Source organism: Symphalangus syndactylus, chromosome 6, assembly GCF_028878055.3.
Source record: "Symphalangus syndactylus isolate Jambi chromosome 6, NHGRI_mSymSyn1-v2.1_pri, whole genome shotgun sequence".
Lineage (NCBI taxonomy): Eukaryota > Metazoa > Chordata > Mammalia > Primates > Hylobatidae > Symphalangus > Symphalangus syndactylus.
Genome location: NC_072428.2, coordinates 43756756 through 43777092, shown reverse-complemented (window position 1 = coordinate 43777092; position 20337 = coordinate 43756756). Strand labels below are relative to the sequence as shown.

At 45.2% G+C, this 20337-nt stretch overlaps 1 protein-coding gene and 1 long non-coding RNA gene across 3 annotated transcripts in view; one reads left to right on the top strand and one right to left on the bottom strand.

Annotated features, from left to right (window-relative positions):
• PARVA (parvin alpha) overlaps positions 1 to 20337 on the top strand; it is a 159384-nt gene that overhangs the window by 91882 nt on the left and 47165 nt on the right. For both annotated transcript variants that reach the window (XM_055282390.2, XM_055282389.2), the window contains 3 exons: positions 6331 to 6420; positions 6499 to 6569; positions 10391 to 10493. In XM_055282390.2, coding sequence (XP_055138365.1) covers positions 6331 to 6420; positions 6499 to 6569; positions 10391 to 10493 — 264 coding nt within the window. The remainder of the gene's footprint in view (positions 1 to 6330; positions 6421 to 6498; positions 6570 to 10390; positions 10494 to 20337) is intronic.
• Positions 2990 to 20337, bottom strand: part of LOC129484401 (uncharacterized) — a 152229-nt gene continuing 134881 nt past the window's right edge. The window contains exon 4 of the long non-coding RNA XR_008658431.1: positions 2990 to 3119. This is a non-coding gene — a long non-coding RNA (uncharacterized lncRNA). The remainder of the gene's footprint in view (positions 3120 to 20337) is intronic.

Sequence of the window (20337 nt, the reverse complement as noted above, 5' to 3'; positions counted from 1 at the left end):
TTCCCATTTTTAGGGGCAAAGCGTCCAATTTCTCACCATAATATATGATGTTAGGCTGTAGGGTTTAATTTTGTTGTTGTTGTTGTTGTTGTAGATGTTCTTTCAGATTGATTTTTCACATAGAGAAACATTGCTGGGACTTGCTGACCAGATAATATAGTTGTCTTTAGCTGCCAAGAGCTTCTGTATAGGACCTTGAACTATTTAGAAATTAAGGGAGCTTTAATAACTTTCAAGAGGACTAGAAATTAATAATCAGAGTTCTGATAAGGATCTAGAGAAGCCTAAACATCTCACTGGGGCCACTGGCCCTGAAGGAGAAAGAACATCTTGGTTCTTTTCTTGCCCTCTCTCAGAATGGTTTTTTTAAGTACAGATACAGTGGGCATGGTTCAGGGAGTGTAGAGAATAGATGAATTCAAGACCCTAACACTCTGGAAGCATGCCCTACTTATCTGCTATTCCATTCCTCACCCCTTCCCCTGTGCACATTTATATTCCCTGTGCTCCGACATAATCACTACGCCCTCAACACCTGCCCTGTTTTTCCACATCTTGCTGTTTTTACACAAGATGTGCCTTTTGTAGTGCACCTGTGTTGGTTGAAAATTTACATTTTCAAGGTCCAGTTCAAATGTCCCATTTTCTAGGACTCCTTCCCAATCTTCTCCATCCAAAGTTAGCCTTGTTCTACATGAGCCCCTGTGGCTGTCTCCATATATCTCTATCACCTCTGAGTGTAGCACCTTGTGCATTGCATCTATGGGCCTACCTTTCCCACCACCTTGAGCAGACTGAAGCAGGCCTATGTCAAATCCCCAAACTTGTATCACCAGTGCTGGCATGGGGACTGCTTCAGGGGAGGCACCCAGTAATGCTTATTGGTTGAATGAATGAAATTACTGGTCTTGCATATTTAGAGACCTCTGTCTGTTCTCTCCATGTTTGCTTTTCCCCTGGTATTCTTTGAGTCCCTAGATGTATTCTGGAGTAAAAGAGATGCCATAGCATTTCTTTTCTTCATGAACAAAAATCAGGGGAAATTACCATTCATTGCAGACCTATTCACCCATTGACTTTAGAATCCTAGTATCCCCATGTTATCAGTTAGGGAGTTTGGGCTCTGAGGCCCAGAAAAAATACCTCTTCTAATTGGCTCAAACAATAAGGGAATTTATTGTATCTCCTATAACAAGACAAATAGAGCTTGAGTGGTTCCAGGGGTAGTGGCTTAATAGTGTCAACAACAACTCCATCTTTCTATATTTTTTCTCTGCCAACCTCAACACACTAGCTTCTTCCTTGAGCTTACTCACTGCATGGCTACGAAATGGCTGCAACAAATCCAGGTATAATATCCTGACACAATAATGATTAGAAGGAGAAGGTTGCCTTCTCTTCCTTGGGCCTTTCTTTAGAATGAAGGAAAGTGATTCCAGAAGCTTCTAGAAATTTTCTGTCACAGTTCACTGATCAGAATTGACATGATGATACTTGAGCCAACCACTGCTACAGGGATCAAGATCATCATGATTCGTTTAAACCAATAGTGGCTTTACCTGGAGGCATGTGAGGGAGGGGTGTGTACTGGAACAAAATGAGGGTTCTTTCAGCAGGGAAAATGGATTAATATTGGGGAGCAAACCACCAGTGTCAGCTATACCCTTGTTATGGACAGAACTGTTTTATACTGAATTTCAGGGAGGTTAACCTACTTATATAAGGTTCCACGGTTGATAAAAATAGAAGTAGGGTTCAAATCCACACGCCAAAGCCCATCCAGGTACTTTCTTCTGCGCATGTGGCCCCAGAGTCAGACCACAAATCCCTGGAAACAAAAGCCCCTTTTCTCATGGTGAGCACTTCAGGGGTTCAGGCAATCTCCCTGCTTTCCCTAGCCCGACCTTCAGCTGGGCATTTGATCTGTTTATTAAGTTACGACTTAATGGCGCTGCGAGACATTCAGACCTAGTTTTAGATTGTTAGAGAAGGTTCAGGGGATAAACATCAGATTCCCATTCTGTGCGGAGAAAATTCAGTTGTAGCTCTTTCTCTTTCAGTGCATGAGGATTGGCAAGGGGCTTCTGCTGGGTCCTGCTTTGGTTTAATAGAAATGAAACCTCCAAAGCAGGAGGGCTGTTTTGGGAAAGTGGCCACTAATGGGGCCCCATGGGGCAAGGGCCAGGCCTGCACTGGGCAGTTTGCATATTCACTTTTACAAACAGTTGGCTCAGAGTCAGCAGTTAATGGAATGGGAATGATGTTCCTGTACCAAATCGTTTCCTGAAAAAAAATTTCCAATTGCAAACATATCTTGGCCTTTCTTCTTGGATTTGTTATGTCTCTGTGAGTGAATTAAAGAGGCAGGGCAGAGGGGAATGTTTCTGACTGGGGATTTTTCATCTGAAAACATTTTTAACAATGATCTACACAGAAAAAGAGATCCTGTTCAGACCCACCTTTAGGAGTCCTGGCTTCAAATACTGCGTTTCTAGTCACACTTTAGAGATGTTTCAATACCTCTCTATTTACAAATTGGCTCACTTTGGCTATACAACAAGTCTTGGGACAGGTGTGACTTTACTTCCCTTACAAAATGTAAGCTGGAAATGCTGCCCCAGAAATGTGCGTGCATGCGTACGCACACGTGCACACACATAGTCAGGCTAAAATGGAAATGTATTTTGTTTTTCTGGGAAAAAGGTAAAATCCTTTGCATCCCATTCTCTGCTTTGGCAAATTCTGCCTCAACTCATAACCTTTGCAGTTGAAGGGTGGTCTTGACAGTTTGGATTATGTATTCAACAAGTATTTCTTGAGTGCTTACAATGCTTAAGGTGTTGTTTTAAGTAATAATAATAGTTGCATATATTTACCTAGCTCTTACCAGCTGCCAGGCATGCTTCTGGGTACTTTGCATATGTTAACTCATTTAATCTTCTCAGCAACCCTTGGAGGTCAGCAATATTGCTGTCACTCCCATTTTGCAGGTGCGGAATCTAAGGCATGAGAGGTTGATGAACTTGCCCAAGGCCACAGAGCTGGTGAGTGGTAGAGTCTGGATATGAACGTAGGCAGCTTGGCTTCTAACCACTGTGCCCTCCGGCCTCATGGGGGATCTAATAGTGAACAAAAGAGAAATAGTGCCAGTCCTTACAAAACTTACATTCTTGTGAGGGAGAGAGTTAACAGACATATAAGTTATTATTTCAGATCATCATGAGAAAATAGATCATCATGAGAAAATAGATCATGATGAGAAAATAAAACATGAGAGGGAGGTGGGGGGTGCTAATCAGAGTCTGATAGAATAAAACCTCAACTCCTACCTATGACCTGAGTATGATGGGAAGTCACAAGAAAGCTTGAAGTGGGAGAATGTATGATCCTATTTACGTTTTTATAGAACAATTCTGGCTGCACTGTGGGAAGTGGGTGAGAGTGGGAGAAATGCAAGCAAAGCAGTAGACCAGTTAGAAGGTGGTTCTGATAGGCCAGGCAAAAGATAACGGTGGCTCAAGTCAGGATGGTGGAGCGGGGAGATGGTGAGAAGTGTTTGGAATTGGGTCCTGGTTTGGAGGTGGAGCCTACAAAACTTGCCAGTGTTTTGGACAGATGCAAAAGGTGAGGAAAATGATAACTTAAGAGTGATTCCTCGGAGCTCGGCGTGAACCATGGTGTAAACAGTGGTGCCATCTACTGAAGAGGATAAGAATAAAGAACAGGTTCATTTTAGTGCTGGTGTGGTGGGTATGAGGGTGTTGAGAATCACAAGTTCTGTTTGGATGTGTACATTTGAGATCTCTATTAGTAGACTTAAGAGGAAACATCGAATAAACGATTAGATTCATAAGCTTGGAGCTCAGGGCTGGAGATTTAAATGTGGACATGGACATTAGTTGAATGGGATGACCTGGGACAACATTATCCATTTAATCTCTTTTAAAAATTTTGTTTTTTAACTTTAAGTTCAGGGGTACATGTTTGTTACACAGGCAGACTTGTGTCCTGGGGGTTTGTTGTATGGATTATTTTCCCATCAACTATAGACTGGATAAAGAAAATGTGGTACATATACACCATGGAACACTATGCAGCCATGAAAAAAGAAAGGATCATGTCATTTGCAGCGACATGGATGGAGCTGGAGGCCATTATCCTTAGCGTTTGCAGAAAACCAAACACAGGAGCAGAAAACCAAATATGGCATGTTCTCACTTAAATCATGAGAACACACTTGATGATCTTGTGATGGAAACTTTCTATATCCATGCTGTCCAGTGTTGTAGGTACCAGCCACCTGTGGCCATTGAGTGCTTGAAATGTGGTTGGTGCAGCTAAGGAGCGGAATTTTTAATTCATTGAAATTTAAATAGCTCAAGTGGCTAGTAGCTACTGTATTGGACAGTGCAGATCAGTGTAGCTACAGGAGAGAAAGTCCCAGGCAGGAGCAAGTTCCTTCATTGGCCAGTAAGCCTAGCCTTGCAGCCGCATTTAGACATGACTTTATTTCCACTGCTCACTGCATGCATAACAGTGCTTGTTAACAAAGTAATGAAAATTGTGCTTCTTTGTGAGAAATAACCTGAGAAAGAAAGAAAACTGGTAGTTCTAGGGGAGATATTAGAAGAAACTATAGAAGTTTAAGGAAACAGTTGTGCTTAGCTGGAAAACAAACACAATCCGTACCTACAGAATCATTTAAGCCAGGGATGTCCAATCTTTTGGCTTCCCTGGGCCACATTGGAAGGAGGAGGATTGTCTTAGGCCACACATAAAATACACTAAACACTAATGATAGCTGATGAGCTATTAAAAAAAATATCTCCAGGTAATCTCATAATGTTTTAAGAAAGTTTATGAATTTGTGTTGGGCTGCATTCAAAGCCATCCTGGGCCACATTGCAGCCTGTGAGCTGTGGGTTGGACAAGCTTGATTTAAACTTTGAAGGTACCGTTTCTGTGTTTCTGTCATTTATGGAGAATTCTATGAAATAGTAGGTGTCTGTGAATGTGGAGATCAAGGTGGTGACTGGCTGGTACCCTATGTGAATGTCAGTGCCTGCTGCGAAGGTACTAAATAACAGCCTCGCCATGCAAGTTGTGTCTCTCAGGGCGTAGAGTGTGTTTCACTCCCTTTGTTTCTCATCCTCCTTCCAGTCCAACTGCAGCTATCAGTGAGTGTACTGAGGTGAAAGAACTCTTTGTAAGTGGCTGCCTTGTGCTTAGGATTTCTTGCAAGTCTATGCTGGCAGTTGGTGAGGCCAGAGTCTATAAAAAAATAAAATGGAAAGATGGGACGTTGCTTTTATTAAGGTTGATTGCAGCTGCTGTATTAGCTCTTTAAGAACCTCTTGGTGACCAACGCCTTCTGAGAAAATGGCCTTTCTGTGCTTAACTGGCAAAAAGCAAGGGGATTTAAGTCACTGCTTTTAGGAGGGGTAATCCAAGGTCAGCACTCACCAAACGTCTGTCACACAACTGGTTTTGTGGGAGGAATTTTTTTGTGCTAAGGCTCCATGTGGGGGCTGGGCACTTGGAGGAGCGTGGGCTGGTAATCTTTGGTAGTTTTTACCTGTTTTTGTTTTTCTTTCTGAGGAAGGTGGAATTATAGATTTCTAGGATTTGAAGACTGTAAAACAGCTTACTGTTCATCCAGTCAAACTCTATTTTCAGCTGAGGAAATGGGCCAAGAGAGATGAAGTGCCTGGCCCCAGGTGCCACAGCTGGTTCCATCTCAAGGGATAGGACCAGAGCTCAGGGAAGGGCCGGAACTGAGGTATTTTTGAGCAGTGGCTGGGGTTGGGTGGAGGTGGGAAGGCAGATAATCAGGAGAGTACCTCAGGGGAGCCAGGAGAGGTGAGAAGCCAGAGGAGGGTTGAAGTGAGGATGGAAATGCCTTACAGTGTACATGTAGCCTCAAACCCATGACCCCATTCATCCTGTCAGCACACAGTCACTGGGCACCAGACACAAGTCCTGGAAGAAGGGACAGGCAGGAGGCAGAGACTCAGAAAGAAGTCCGTGCCCACCTCGCCTCCATTTATTCCGAAATCTTTTCTGAGAGGAGGGAGATTTCTGTGCTTTTGAGACCTCCCTGCTTCCCTGAGGAAAGCAAGTGAAGTGACAGCTGGCAGAGGTGAGATTAAGGGGACAATTAGGTCCTTTCAGCCAGGCGAGGCCATGAATTGATCGGAGGCTGAGTAACAGCTGTAATCTACCCTTAGTGGGTTTTCTTCTCAATGTCAATATCGAACGCCCTTGTTATAGAGCTCTAACCTCCTGCCGTCCGTCAGCTGAAATGTGACCCTGCTCTTTCTTTTCTTCCAGTGTCCGAGCTGCAGGAGGAGGGAATGAACGCCATCAACCTGCCCCTCAGCCCGATTCCCTTCGAGCTGGACCCCGAGGACACGATGCTGGGTAACTGTGCTCTTGTCTCTGAATTCGCTTAAGCTTTCCCGTGCCCACACCCCCACTGAATTCCTTTTCTTTTTAAAGAGGAGAATGAGGTGCGAACAATGGTGGATCCAAACTCACGCAGTGACCCCAAGCTTCAAGAACTGATGAAGGTAAGAAGAAATCAGGAGCGGCTTCAGGTGGCTCACAGACCCACCAGGTGTCCATATGCCACCTGCTTTGTCCAGGCACCCCACGAGCCCCTCAGAGAAGGTAAAAAGTCATGGCAGCCCCTGCCTCAAGCAGTGAGTGGTCTAGCAGATGGCCATCGAAAATGTAACCGATTGTGTAAGCGTGGGACGTGAAAAATGCCCAGTGAGTGGTGCTGTCACAGCACCAGACAGTTCAGTACAGGTAAGCTCACGATGGCCAGGATTCCAGAGTGCATAAAATGCTTATTTTCTCAAGGACCCTCAAAAGCAGGCAGTGGAGCAGGAATTAGTCTCATCCCCATTTTCCAGATGACAAAACCAACTCTCAGAAAAGCCAGATGCTTTGTTTATGGTCATAAACAAGGAGATGGAATTCAAGCAGAAGTAAAGGAGATGAAGTGACATACCGTGCCATAATGTACCTGCGCAGTGGCTGGTGTGCGCTTGTCCTTCCAAAACTGTTCATTTCTCCCCTGCATCTTATTCCCTGTCCTATGTTCCTCCTCTTCAGCTTAACCAAGCTGCACTTAAGACAAAAGGCACTCATGCCTGTCATCCCAGCACTCTGCAGTGGCCAAGGCGGGTGGATCACTTGAGCTCAAGAGTTTGAGACCAGCCTGGACAACACGGTGAAACATCATCTCTACTAAAAGTACAAAAATTAGCTGGTGGGCGGGTCACTTGAGCTCAGGAGTTCGAGACCAGCCTGGGCAACATGGTGAAATACCATCTCTACTAAAAATACAAAAATTAGCCAAGTATGGTGGCACATGCCTGTAGTCCCAGCTACTCGGGAGGCTGAGGTGGGAGGATGGCTTGAACCTGGGAGGCAGAGGTTGCAGTGAGCCATGATCACGCCACTGTACTCCAGCCTGGCCCTGTCTCAAAAAAAAAAAAAAAATAGCACCGGATGTCAGAGTGATTCATTGCCCATGCAAATCTGAATACGCGGTTCCCCTGTGCAAGACCTATCAGAGTTTCCTGTCCACTACAGGTTGCAGTCCACTCCTAAGAGGTGGTGTTTAGAGTCCTTGCTCTAGCTGCCTCTTCAGCCTGAGATCAGCCACTACCCGGCAACACAAGGACGCCAGAACTGCTCCTCCCAGCAGCCCATGCGTGCTCCCAGCGCTCCCCACCGCCAAAGCCTGGCTAATGCAGTCCACTCTGATTAGAATGCCTCTCATGCCCCTCATCTGAAAGTCTCAGCACGCCTGCTTGCTCCAGGAAGCTTGCTCTAAACTCTAGTGCCATGGCTCAGCCACTCCACGGCTGCTATGGCCCTGTCTTTAGTTTTGTTGTTGTCTCCACATAATATTATAGCTTCTCATGCTCTTCTCTGTCTCCTTCACTAAATGGTGAGCTTCTTGGGGTTAGAGACTGTCTTTTTTTTCTATCATTGTACCCCAAGGACCCAGCACAGAATGTCACATATAGCAGGTATTTAATAAACATTGGAGTATGGATGGAGGAAAGGAAGGGTGGGTGGATGAATGGGTAGGAATTTCAAAGTAAGCCAGGAGTATTCAGAAGTAAAATCAAACCCATGTGAGGGTTGGGCCATCTCACTAGGGACTGGAGGACTGAGGGCAGTCATCTCAGAGGAGATGTATAAATGTCCCTTCTGTCTGCTGAAGGGAGTCTGTGCCCTGACCCCAGAGTTCAAGAGAAAGGAGGCAGTCTTGGCTAGGCCGCCATGCAGCCCCTTGCTCCCCTGGATCACAACTAGAGCCCCACAGGCAGCTGGGCTGTGCATGTTGGGTATCTGGCCTTTCCTGATGCAGCCTGTGCTGCACCCACAGATGACTGCTCCTGCCCAGTGAGACCCTGAGCCCTCACCTTTCTGTGCAGGAAGAAGATGGAACAGTTGAGGTGCAGGCTCTGCCTGCCGCTGCACCTCTCCGGGATGCTGGGCCTCTATGGGCAAGGATAGGGGCAAAGGGGCTAGCCCTGGGCTTGCTCCTATCAGAGGGCGCTCACCATGCTAGAATGGGTATGCTGCTACTTGCTCAGGAGACCTCTAAGGGTAAGGACAAGGTCAGAATGGGCTCCAAATGGTTTAGGTTTCAATGTTGATCTCCTAGACCTAGACCTGCACTTGGGCCCTGTTTGAGGGAGTGGAGAATTGGAGATGCACATAAGCCTGAGCCCCGGGGTGCTGACCAAAGGCACAGCTACCTCCGTAATTCCAGAGGGAGGTTCAATTTTCTAGATCTAGGCTGCTCTGACCACCTTGAAATCCTACTCTTTCTGGTCAACTCCTAGTATTCTTTTAAGAGTCTCCTTAGGAGCTGGGCACAGTAGCATGTACCTATAGTGCCAGCTACTTTCAGATGAAGGTTTGAGACCAGAAGTTTGAGGCTATAGTGCACTATGATTGCACCTGTAAATAGCCACTGCACTCCAGCCTGGGCAACATAGCAAGACCCTACCTCAAAAGAAAAAAAAAAGTCTCCTCCAACACAGGCTTTCTGGAAGCCTCCCCTCATTCCTGATCTCTCCTGCCCACTCCCAGCCTGTTGGGGCCTCTTCTCTACTGTCTCATAGCACCATGTCCTCCCCACCCCAGGATTTGAACCCTTTATGTTATAATCCTATGTTTGACCGGTTTTCTGCCCCCATAAGCCTCTCCAGGACAGAGGCTGGGTCTTACCCTACTGGATACAGTGCAGTGCCTGGTATACAGTAGGTGTTACAGTTGCCATCCTCCTGCCTTGGGACAGTAGAACAATGTCCTGTAAAGCCTCCAGGCTCCAACATCAGCCCACACAGCGATGGCAACGCTGTCTGGCTATTGCTGTGTTATAAAGGCAGCATATTTATGCTAAGGCAAAGACGTCCAACACAAAGGACGATGTCCACTTATAAGAAATTGGAGAAATGTCAAAACTGTAGTGGTTCCCCCAGGCCTGTGGTCAGGGAGGAGGATTGAGTACAAAAGGACCTACGGAAGCATCCTACTGGGGAGGGAACTGTTCTGTATCTCGATTGTGGTGGGGATTAAACTACTGTGCACAATGACCAAAACGTATCACTGTATACTTAACTTTTTTTTTTTTTATTTTGAGATAGAGTCTCACTCTGTTGCCCAGGCTGGAGTGCAGTGGCACGATCTCGGCTTACTGCAGCCTCGACCTCCCGGTTCAAGCAATTCTCCTACCTCAGCCACCCAAGTAGCTGGGATTACAGGCACCTATCACCATGCCTGACTAATCTTTGTAGTTTTAGTAGAGACGGGGTTTCACCATGTTGGCCAGGCTGGTCTCAAACTCCTGACCTCAAGTGATCTGCCCGTCTCGACCTCCCAAAGTGTTGAGATTACAGGTGTGAACCACTACGCCTGCCTAAAATTTTTTTTATGGCCATACACTGTGAATGTTGCTTGCCATTAGAGTAAGGAATAATAGGGGACATAGATATTAACAGGGACACTGGTGCCACCAGCACTAGCAGGATATACATCTGAAAATTAAGAAGGCCAGTAGGGCTCACACTTGCACACGCTGGGTCATGTGGATAGTTCTCCTGCTTTTAAAATCTGAAGTTCAAAGCGGGGCACGATGGAACACTCCCACAGTCTCAGCTACACAGGAGGCTGAGGCAGGAAGATCACTTTAGCCCAGGAGTTTGAGTCCAGCCTAGGCAACGTAGTGAGACCCTATCTCAAATAAAATGAAACTTAAAATCTAAAGTTCATTTAGATTTTAATTGTTTAGGATAAGAAAGCTGGTCTGTAAGAAAATACCCCATAACTCTTTTCTTATTATTGCACGTTCTCTCTGTAGGTATTAATTGACTGGATTAATGATGTGTTGGTTGGAGAAAGAATCATTGTGAAAGACCTAGCTGAAGATTTATATGACGGACAAGTCCTGCAGAAGCTTTTCGGTAGGAGAGTTGAGTGCTGCAGTGGATATGTGTTTAAATGCAGGTGGTTGGATCACCTACTTATAGCTAAAAGGAGTTATTCTCAGTTTACAGTGGCTTACCTGGAAATGGATTACAAATGTGTGGAGCATGGAATAACAGCTCAGTGAAGGCTTTAGATGTCCTCTTGGAATGTTGCACATGAATGAGTCGTAGAGGGAGTCCCCATGACTAGGTGGGCCTGCTCCTTCTAGCAGCCAAGAGTCATCAGCTAGATGAAAAGACCCCACTGTATATTAATAGTTAGAAAGCACGCCTCCACCTCTCCAGAAAAGCATGCCTGTGTGGCCTCTTTTGGTATATTTACATGCATGGGCGTAAGTATGCATTTTTAGACCTCTGTCACCTTCAGATGCGTGTGTGTTCTTCTGTCATCTGTAGACTTCTGTGTGTGTGTATTCCTCCCTGGGTCACTTTGAAGCGTTCATGTGAAAATGTGAGGACAAAGGGGAGAGAAAGGAGAATTCAGGGGTAATCTTAGTGTTGAAAGCACAAATTTCAGCTTAAATGGAGTTAAGGTGTCCCCCACTGCTCCTAATCTAACTCTGGCCCAAACCATCCCCTCAGATTCTCGACTTCAATCCTTAGCTGCCCTCTGGGCACCTCTACCTGAATCTACCTTAGACTGAATTCATCCACTTTTCTAAAGCTGTTTCTTCCCCTCTGAGTTCATAGAATCCCCTCCCTTCCTCCTCTGCCCCCATGTATATAGGGATCAGCAAGACCCATTTCTACCTCTCCTGAATACATCCTCTGCCATTTTGACTTCTCTGAACTATTGAAAAAACTTCCAAACTCACTTCTTTGCTTCCCATCTCACCTCCTCCAACCTATTCCCTACACAGCTAGCAGAGGAAACTTTTAAAATCACAAGTCCAGTCTTGCCTGTACTTATTTATAACTCTTAGTGCCTCTCTCTTGCTGGACAAAGTCCAAACCCCTTGGCACAACATTCAAAGCATTCCATCATCCGATGACCCCCAGCTGTCTCCTTGGTCTCACCCACACATGTGGCTCATCCGTGTGATAATACGTGTAAAGTGCTTAGGATAGTGCCTGACACATAGTAGATGCTCGATAAATGTCTGTCATCATTGGTTTTACATTTTTTTTGTATACCATTGCTGCATTTTTATATATGCCACACATATTAACATGCCTGTACTTTTGATCATGCTAGTCCTTCTGCCTCTAAGGCCTGCCTTCCTCCTTTACCCACCAGGGCAAGCCATTATTGCTCATCCTTCTGATCGCTAGAATTAATCAAATTAATCAAATGTGCCTCCCTATTACAGCCTTTACAGTACTGTCACTTCTTTTTTCTTGAGACAGGTTCTCACTGTCACCCAGGCTGGAGTGCAGTGGCATGATCTTGGCTTATTGCAGCCTTGACCTCCAGGGTTCAAGTGACCCTCCTGCCTTAGCCTCCTGAGTAGCTGGGACTACAGGGTATGTACCATCATGCCCAGCTAATTTTTGTATTTTTTCTGGAGATGGGGTTTTGCCATGTTGCCCAGGCTGGTCTCAAACTCCTGGGCTCAAGCAACCCGCCTCAGCCTCCCAAAGTACTGGGATTACAGTAGTGAGCCACGGCGCCTGGCCCTATAGTCACATTTAGAAAAGATAGTCATATACTCTTTTTTTTGTGTTCCCCACACACACACACATATGTATCTCTCTCTGAGGGACTATATATACACTTGCACATATATGCATATATGTATAGGTGTGTAGATATAAACAAATGTGTACACACATATCTGTGTACATACATGTAAGTATATATACATGCCTTATTATAAGACTTTCCATGTCATCTGTAGCTGTTTAGGTAAATGTGTATAGGCTTCCCAAGGGCACGAGCCATGTCCTATATATTTATCCAGGCTTCTCCAGCACCATCAGGTTGTCTAGCATATGTTGCCTAGCACTTAATCAATGTATATTGAGGCTGGGCATGGTGGCTCACGCCTGTAATCCCAGCACTTTGGGAGGCCGAGGCAGGCAGATCACCTGAGGTCAGGAGTTTAAGAGCAGCCTGGTCAACATGGTGAAACCCTGTCTCTACTAAAAATACAAAAATTAGCTGGGCGTGGTGGCGGGCACCTGTAATCCCAGCTACTCGGGATGCTGAGGCAGGAGAATCGCTTGAACCTGGGAGGCAGAGGTTGCAGAGAGCCGAGATCACGCCATTGCACTCTAGCATGGGGGACAGAGCAAGACTCCCTCTCAAAAAAAAAAAAAAAAAGTGTATTGAATGAATGAATGGCTAATGTAATTTCTAAGAAGTTAAACTGATTTGGTTCTCAGACATCAGTATTAATGAGTTTTAATATTTAAAGGCTTGTAAACTCCAACTGAATACAGAGAGGAAATGAAAAAGCTTCGGCACATGAAGACATGGCTAAGCTGGGAGCCTCACCACGCATCTCTCCCAGTGACTACAGCTTTTAACTCCTCCAGCAGACATCTAGTCAGGATCTGAAACTGCCAAAATGTTCTATGCTAGGCTGTCAAAGCAAGGTAGGACATGGACACAGAGTAATGGAATATGGTTGTGGAGGAATCTTGCCTCCAGGAATGGTTACAAAACTATCCAGCATCACATCTATGCAACCCCAAGTTAGGCATTGCGTACAAGCAGATTAGATCATTTCACATTTCACCCTTCATGCTGAAAAGGTGATTCACTATAGAGGTGATGCTTCTTTTGTGAACTTAAGTTTAGACCCTAATCTCAAAGGTCTGAGGCAAGGCATACACATTCAAAGCCTATATAGGAAGAATACTAAGGTGGAGGGAACCAGTTTGCGGTAAAAAAAAAAAAAAAAAAAAAAAAAAAAAAAAAAAAACATGCATCAGGAGCTCCTAGGAGGGATCAGTCTGGAAGCAGAGATTTTGGAGAATGTTTCGGTTTGTTTTCTTTTTTTAACGACCCTGTGAGTATAAAGGAGGCAGAATTTTGAGTGAGCACTCTGATCCTACGTTCCCCTCTGGCTATTTTTCCTGTCACTGGTCATGTTAACCTCAATCACATTGTCAAGGTGGTATCTGCCAGATTTCTTCATTATAAAGTGACTGTTTTTCTCTTTTTAATTAATTTAAGTGGGGAGAGATACTTTGAGACCATGTAAATATCCTGTTTCTCCTTAAACTTCTCCCTCTAGTTTTAGCATCCATTTAGAATGCATCTGTCGCAGTTCTTATGGTAGTGTTCTAGCAGAGATGGTCTCTTCTCTGCATTCCTTCTGCATTTCTTAACTGGAATTCTAAAAGGAAGAGTTGTCATTTCTATTTATTTATATCACTATGGACATATTTATTTTATACGTTGGGTTTAATCCAGTACTACTTTATCGTTCACTTTTTTGCTTATTGGCCTTCAGCTTTGGCCATTGGGAGCTCTTTCAGGTTGCCTCCTGGACACTTTCAACAAGCCGCCCATGTTTTTTTTTTTTTCTGAGCATTTTCTTTGTTTCTCACATCATAAGATACTCCAAGACCATCTTATATTTTTCTTACTCCAGTCCTGAAATCAATCACTTCTCCAATGAGCCCTGATTTATTTTACTGGAGAATGGAATTTAGATATCAAGATTTGGGCATATTAGTGGATTTTTTTTTTTTTTTTTTTTGAGACAGAGTCTCGCTCTGTCGCCCAGGCTGGAGTGCAGTGGCGCAATCTCGGCTCACTGCAAGCTCCGCCTCCCGGGTTCACGCCATTCTCCTGCCTCAGCCTCTCCGAGTAGCTGGGACTACAGGCGCCCGCCACCACGCCCGGCTAATTTTTTGTATTTTTTAGTAGAGACGGGGTTTCACCGTGGTCTCTATCTCCTGACCTCGTGATCCGCCCGCCTCGGCTTCCCAAAGTGCTGGGATTACAAGCGTGAGCCACCGCGCCCGGCTAGTGGATGTTTTTAACTTCTTGTCTGCAGCATAAATAACCAAACATCTGTACCTAGGTACAGTGCCCTTACATGATGGTATTAACCAGGCATGATTGTTCCCAGAAATCCAGCTTCTAATTGTACTGGGGCTTGAGCTTCCTTAATGCTGAGTTGGTTGGGCAGCAAGCTGGAGGGATCTAAGTTTGAGATTAGTAAAGTAACTATGAAACACTAGCACTTAGAAGATGGTAGAAATGGCATAGAGGCCTCTTGTAGCCCAGGAGCGTACACATCTGACATCAAGGAAAGGTTATGGGGCCAGGCGTGGTTGCTCACTCCTGTAATCCTAGCACTTTGGGAGACTGAGGCAGGTGGATCACCTGAGGTCAGGAGTTCAAGACCAGCCTGACCAACATGGTGAAACGCCATCTCTTCTAAATACAAAAAATTAGCCGGGCATGGTGGTGCATGCTACTTGAGAGGCTGAGGCAGGAGAATCACTTGAACCCAGGAGGCAGAGGTTGCAGTGAGCCAAGATCATGCCATTGCACTCCAGCCTGGGCAATAAGAGTGAAACTCTGTCTCAAAAAAAAAAAAAAAAAAAAGGACATGGAATCCACGAAGCCATGCTGATTACATTGTGGATCAAAGACCCAGAATCTAGAGGCAAGAAGTGTGTGAGAAGGTGTGGCAGTGTATTAGTCTGTTCTCACACTGCTCATAAAGATACACCTAAGACTGGGTAATTTTAAAAGGAAAGCCAGCCGGGTGTGGTGGCTCACACCTGTAATCCCAACACTTTGGATCATGAGGTCAGGAATTTGAGACCAGCCTGACCAACATGGTGAAACCTCCATCTCTATTAAAAATACAAAAATTAACCAGGCATGGTGGCGGGCGCCTGCAATCCCAGCTACTTGGGAGGCTGAGGTAGGAGAATTGCTTGAACCCAGGAGGCAGAGGTTGCAGTGAGCCAAGATCATACCATTGCACTCCAGCCTGGGTGACAGAGCAAGACTCCATCTCAAAAAAAAAAAAAAAAAAAAAAAAAAAAAAAAAAAAAAAAAAAAAAGGAAAGAGGTTTAATTATTGACTCATGGTTCCACATGGCTGGTGAGGCCTCACAATCATGGCTGAAGGCGAATGAAGAACAAAGTCATGTCTTACATGGCAGCAGGCAAAAAAGCTTGTGCAGGGGAACTCCCATTTATAAAACCATCAGATATTGTGAGACTTATTCACTACCCCATAATTCAGTTATGTCCACCTGGCCCCACCCTTGACACATGGGGATTATTACAATTCAAGGTGAGATTTGGGTAGGGACACAGCCAAACCATATTAGGCAGGGACCTCTTGGCAGAGGGCTGTATATGTTTCGTTGCTGTGGTGAAAGCCTGAACAGGTGAGCATCCTTGAGATGCCATGTGACCTTGGCTGGCAAGGACTGGCTGGGTGTTCTCCAATTGTGAGCTCAATGGGGAGCAATAGCATGCCTGGCTGGCCTCTGTGTGGCCACATGCCCCTTGCTCACAGCAGTGTCTGCCTTCCTTGCAGGAAAATAAATCACCCTTCTCAGAGGCCCCAGGCATTTCTGGTAGATTCTATCAGAACAGCCTCTCCCTAGTCCTTCTTTCTTAGCTGCCCAACCCAGCTGCCCCATGGCCGCCTGTATTCCCTGGGTCTTCCCACTTGCCCTGGCAGCAGATCTTAGTTTAGGTTTTCCCAAAAGCAGATGCCAAGACAAGGACGTGGGTGGAGGAACCTTATATGGAAGGTGACCTTAAAACGTACAAATAACTGAGTAGGGCATATAAGAGGGGAAGAGAGAAGTGCCAGACACGAGTATGTTAATCAGAACAGCAGCTCTGTTTCAACCAGGGCTCATAGCTGGGTCCTCTGAGAAACCACGTAACAACACATCTCAGAATCACCCTTCCCAGTGCAAGTAGCAAGGGCATTTTTCCTATGGTTCCTTTCCCGCTGTGGTTGAGGGTTGCCTGTGCAGGAAATAAAAACTTCCAGGTTGTGCTCCTGTGGTGACGGAGAAGGAGAGAGCCTTGGGGCCAGAGATGGCCATCAGTGTGCTAGGAGCGGTCTGCAGCTGCAGATGAATGCAGGTGGGCCAAGGAGCTCCAGGAAGGGGCATCGCTGTCATCCAGAGAGACCACAGGGACAGCACCCCCACTGTGGGGACACTGGCCACTTCTCTGCGCTATTGGTGTTGCTGCCAAGAAAATATTAGCCGCCAGCAACGCTGGCCTGCCTCTTCATGACGTACACTTCGTCCTCTCACAGGAGCAGCCCCAGCCCTTTCCAAACCTCAGAGCAAAGGTTTCCCAACCCCAGAATGAGGAGGAAGTTCCTTGCTACCCCAGCCAAAAAGTCACCTCATTTCTTGTCCAGCATTACCCGCTTCCAGGGTGATTGATGGAGGAAAGAGCCTTAGGTCTCCCAGAATATACTCTTACTCCATCGCATCAATAAGAAGTCACAGAATCATCCAAAGTTGGGACACATTTCCCAATGCCTCAGTTTTGCAGGTGTGTCCATGGTCACCTGGTTATATTCACATTCACAACACCTCGGCAGTAGGCATGACTGAGTGAGAGATGGGATAAGCGATTCCAGGAAGATGCCTACACAACATAATTCATCACTTCATTTGAACATGGCCCACCGCCTGTTTCTTATTGAGGTTTCCTGGCTTGGGATGTCTATGTGAATTTCCTTACGGTATGTTTCATTTGACTGATCCTTATCTTTGAACATGTACATGTGCTGGGAACAGAAAAGGCCTATTTTCAGGGATGAGAGTCATAAGGTTCCAGGGCTCTTCCTTCTGGTTTTCACAGTAACATGTGACTGAAACAGGATATCATTCTTCAGGCTTGAGACCAAAAGGTTCCCTGTGGCGATAAAGTTCTGCAGGAGGGTGGTTTTGTTTTGTGTGTGTGTGTATGTGTATGCGGTTTTCTTTTTCCCTGATAGACCCTAAAGAGTGCATTTTACACTGATCTTAATCAGTCAGATAATAATATCCACTAGGCAAAAACCATTTGGTGTGCTATATGCTAACTGCTGAGTTTAGGGATATAAAAGTAAACGTGTCATATTGCTGTCTTGTGGAAACTCACAGCCTGGTAGTATACAGGTCCGTAAGAGATCAAGTAGGAGTTTGGGAAAGGTTTCAGGAAAGAGGGGGTATTTTGGTGTTTGTTTGATTTTTGTTGACTTTTTTTTTTTTTTTTTTTGAGATAGGGCCTCCCTCTATTGCTTAGGCTGGAGTGCAGTGGCACAATCATAGCTCACTGCAGCCTCGACCTCCCTGGGCTCAGGAGATCTTCCCATCTCAGCCTCCTAGGTAGCTGGGATCACAGGTGTGTGCCACCACACCCAACTAATTTTTGCATGTTTTGTAGAAATGGGATTTCACCATGTTGCCCAAGCTGGTCTCAAACTACTGGGCTCAAATGATTCACCCACCTTGGCCTCCCAAAGTGCTGAGATTAAAGGCGTGAGCCACCTCACCCAGCCAGAGGGGGCATTTTGAATGGGGCCTTACAGAAAAAGATTCTCAACCATATGAGGAAGGAGAAAGGGCACTTTAGCCAGGACAACAAAAGAGTTTCCAGGAAGCCTCTGTTAATTTTGGTGCTAATGGAGGGAAAATGCTGTAGAGTCCAGGAGCCAGTGGGTAGATGACCATCAGTGTTGGGTGAGTGGGATATGAGGCTAACAAAGAAAATGAGACCCAGCTCCCAGGTCGTGGTTTTTAGCACCATTTCCAACAGGAGAAACCAGGACTTCTTGGAGAAATGGCTAATTTTAGACCTGGGGCAGGGAATGTAGATGAGCCTAGAGCATCTTGCAGTGCCAACAAGAAGTGCTAAGAAAAAATATATATACGGGGCCACACATTGAAAATGTCCAAATCCAACCTGAGGGAGCTCCCAAAGCTGGAATTATTTGGGGGAAAAATTAATAATAGTAGTATTGGATTATAACCCAAAGTCTAAATATCCTTAAATTGATACTGATATAAATAACTGAATAAACAAATGGGAACAAAAAGACAACTCTGTCTTATAGAATTTCAAATACTTTGTGTAGATACAACCCCTTCAAAAAAGGTGGCAATTAATTCCACAATCCTTGAGTGGCTGAATTTAGTGACAGGCTTCCCATGCTTAGGGTGTGGAAGTGGGGATAGGGTAGGGGCAGGGTGTAATGAAAGCGTACTTCACTTCTGTGGTCTTCCTCCCCAGCTTACCCATGAGAAAAATATAGGAAAATCAAGCAGTCCTGACCATCACTTCTCAAAACTGTCAAGGTCATGGTAAAAACAATGAAAGTGTGAAAAACCATCACAGAACAGAGGAGGCTAAGGAGACATGAAGAAAGGAAGTGGTATCCTAGACCGTTTCCTGAAACAGAAAAGGGGCATTAGAAAAAACCTAGTGAATCCAGATAAGATATAGAGTTAACAGTCATGTACTAATGTCATACATAAATAGCTGTGACATATGTACCATAGTAATGTGAGATGTTAACAATAGGAGGGGAGACTGAGTTCGGAGTGCATAGGAACTGTCTGTACTGTTCGTAACTTTTCTATAAATCTAAAAACCATTCTAAAATGAAAAGTCATTTAAAATAAAGGGTCGAGTGCCGTGGCTCACGCCTGTAATCTCAGCACTTTGGGAGGCCGAGGTGGGTGGATCACCTGAGGTCGAGAGTTCAAGACCAGCCTGACTAACATGGAGAAACCTTGTTTCTACTAAAAATACAAAATTAGCCAGGCATGGTGGTGAATACCTGTAATCCCAGCTACTTGGGAGGCTGAGGCAGGAGAATCACTTGAACCCGGGAGGCGGAGGTTGCAGTGAGCCGAGATCACACCATTGCACTCCAGCGTGGGCAACAAGAGCGAAACTCTGTCTCAAAAATGAAAATAAAAATAAAATAAAATAAATAGAGGCTGGGTGCGGTGGCTCATGCCTATAATCCCAGCACTTCAGGAGGCTGAGGCAGGCAGATCACTCGAGGCCAGGAATTCAAGACCAGCCTGACCAACATGATAAAACCTCATTTCTACTAAAAATACAAAAATCAGTGGGGCATGGTGGTGGGTGCCTGTAATCCCAGCTACTCAAGAGACTGAGGCGGGAGGATCACTTGAGCCCAGGAGGCAGAGGTTGCAGTGAGCTGAGATTGCACCACTGCACTCTGGCCTGGAAGACAAAGTGAGACTCTGTCTCAAAACAATAAATAAAATAAAGGAAGAAGATGAAGCTCACATTAGAGGATCATGAACTAAGAGTTTTAGACTGTATTGTTTGGGTAGCGGCAACTAGTGATGCCTTATGAGCAAAACAACACAGTCAGAAATGGGGCTTTAGGAAATAACATAGGAGCAGTATGGGGGTTGCTCAGAGACAGTGGAAGGAACTCCAGCAGAGCATCTCCTCATGAGAAAAGGATAGTGTCAAACTAGAGGAGTGACAGTTTGGATGGGGAAAAGCTTGAAGAGGACCTAGAGATGTAGGGAATGAGTAACCAGAGTAAACCAGGCTGATTCTATGTGGTGGATGTTGAATGGGTATGACTCCATGAACCCCAGGAGGAGATGCATCTTGAAGAGTTTGATCTTGTTTACTTTGAGGGTCACTTTTCTATGCCCCAAAATGCTGGGCTGAAGTGGCAGCTATGCTAAAATTGAAGCAGGAATGAAGAAACAGGAGATCTCAGTTCCAATCTTGGTTTCACCACTAAAACAAACCTCTGCTACTCCGACCACTCTCCTGTAAAGTCAGGAAGGTGGCTTTAAAAACCTCCATGGCTGAGCTATCCAATTCAGCAACCAACAGCCATATGCAGCTGTTAAAAGCAATTAAAATGGAACATTCATTTTCTCA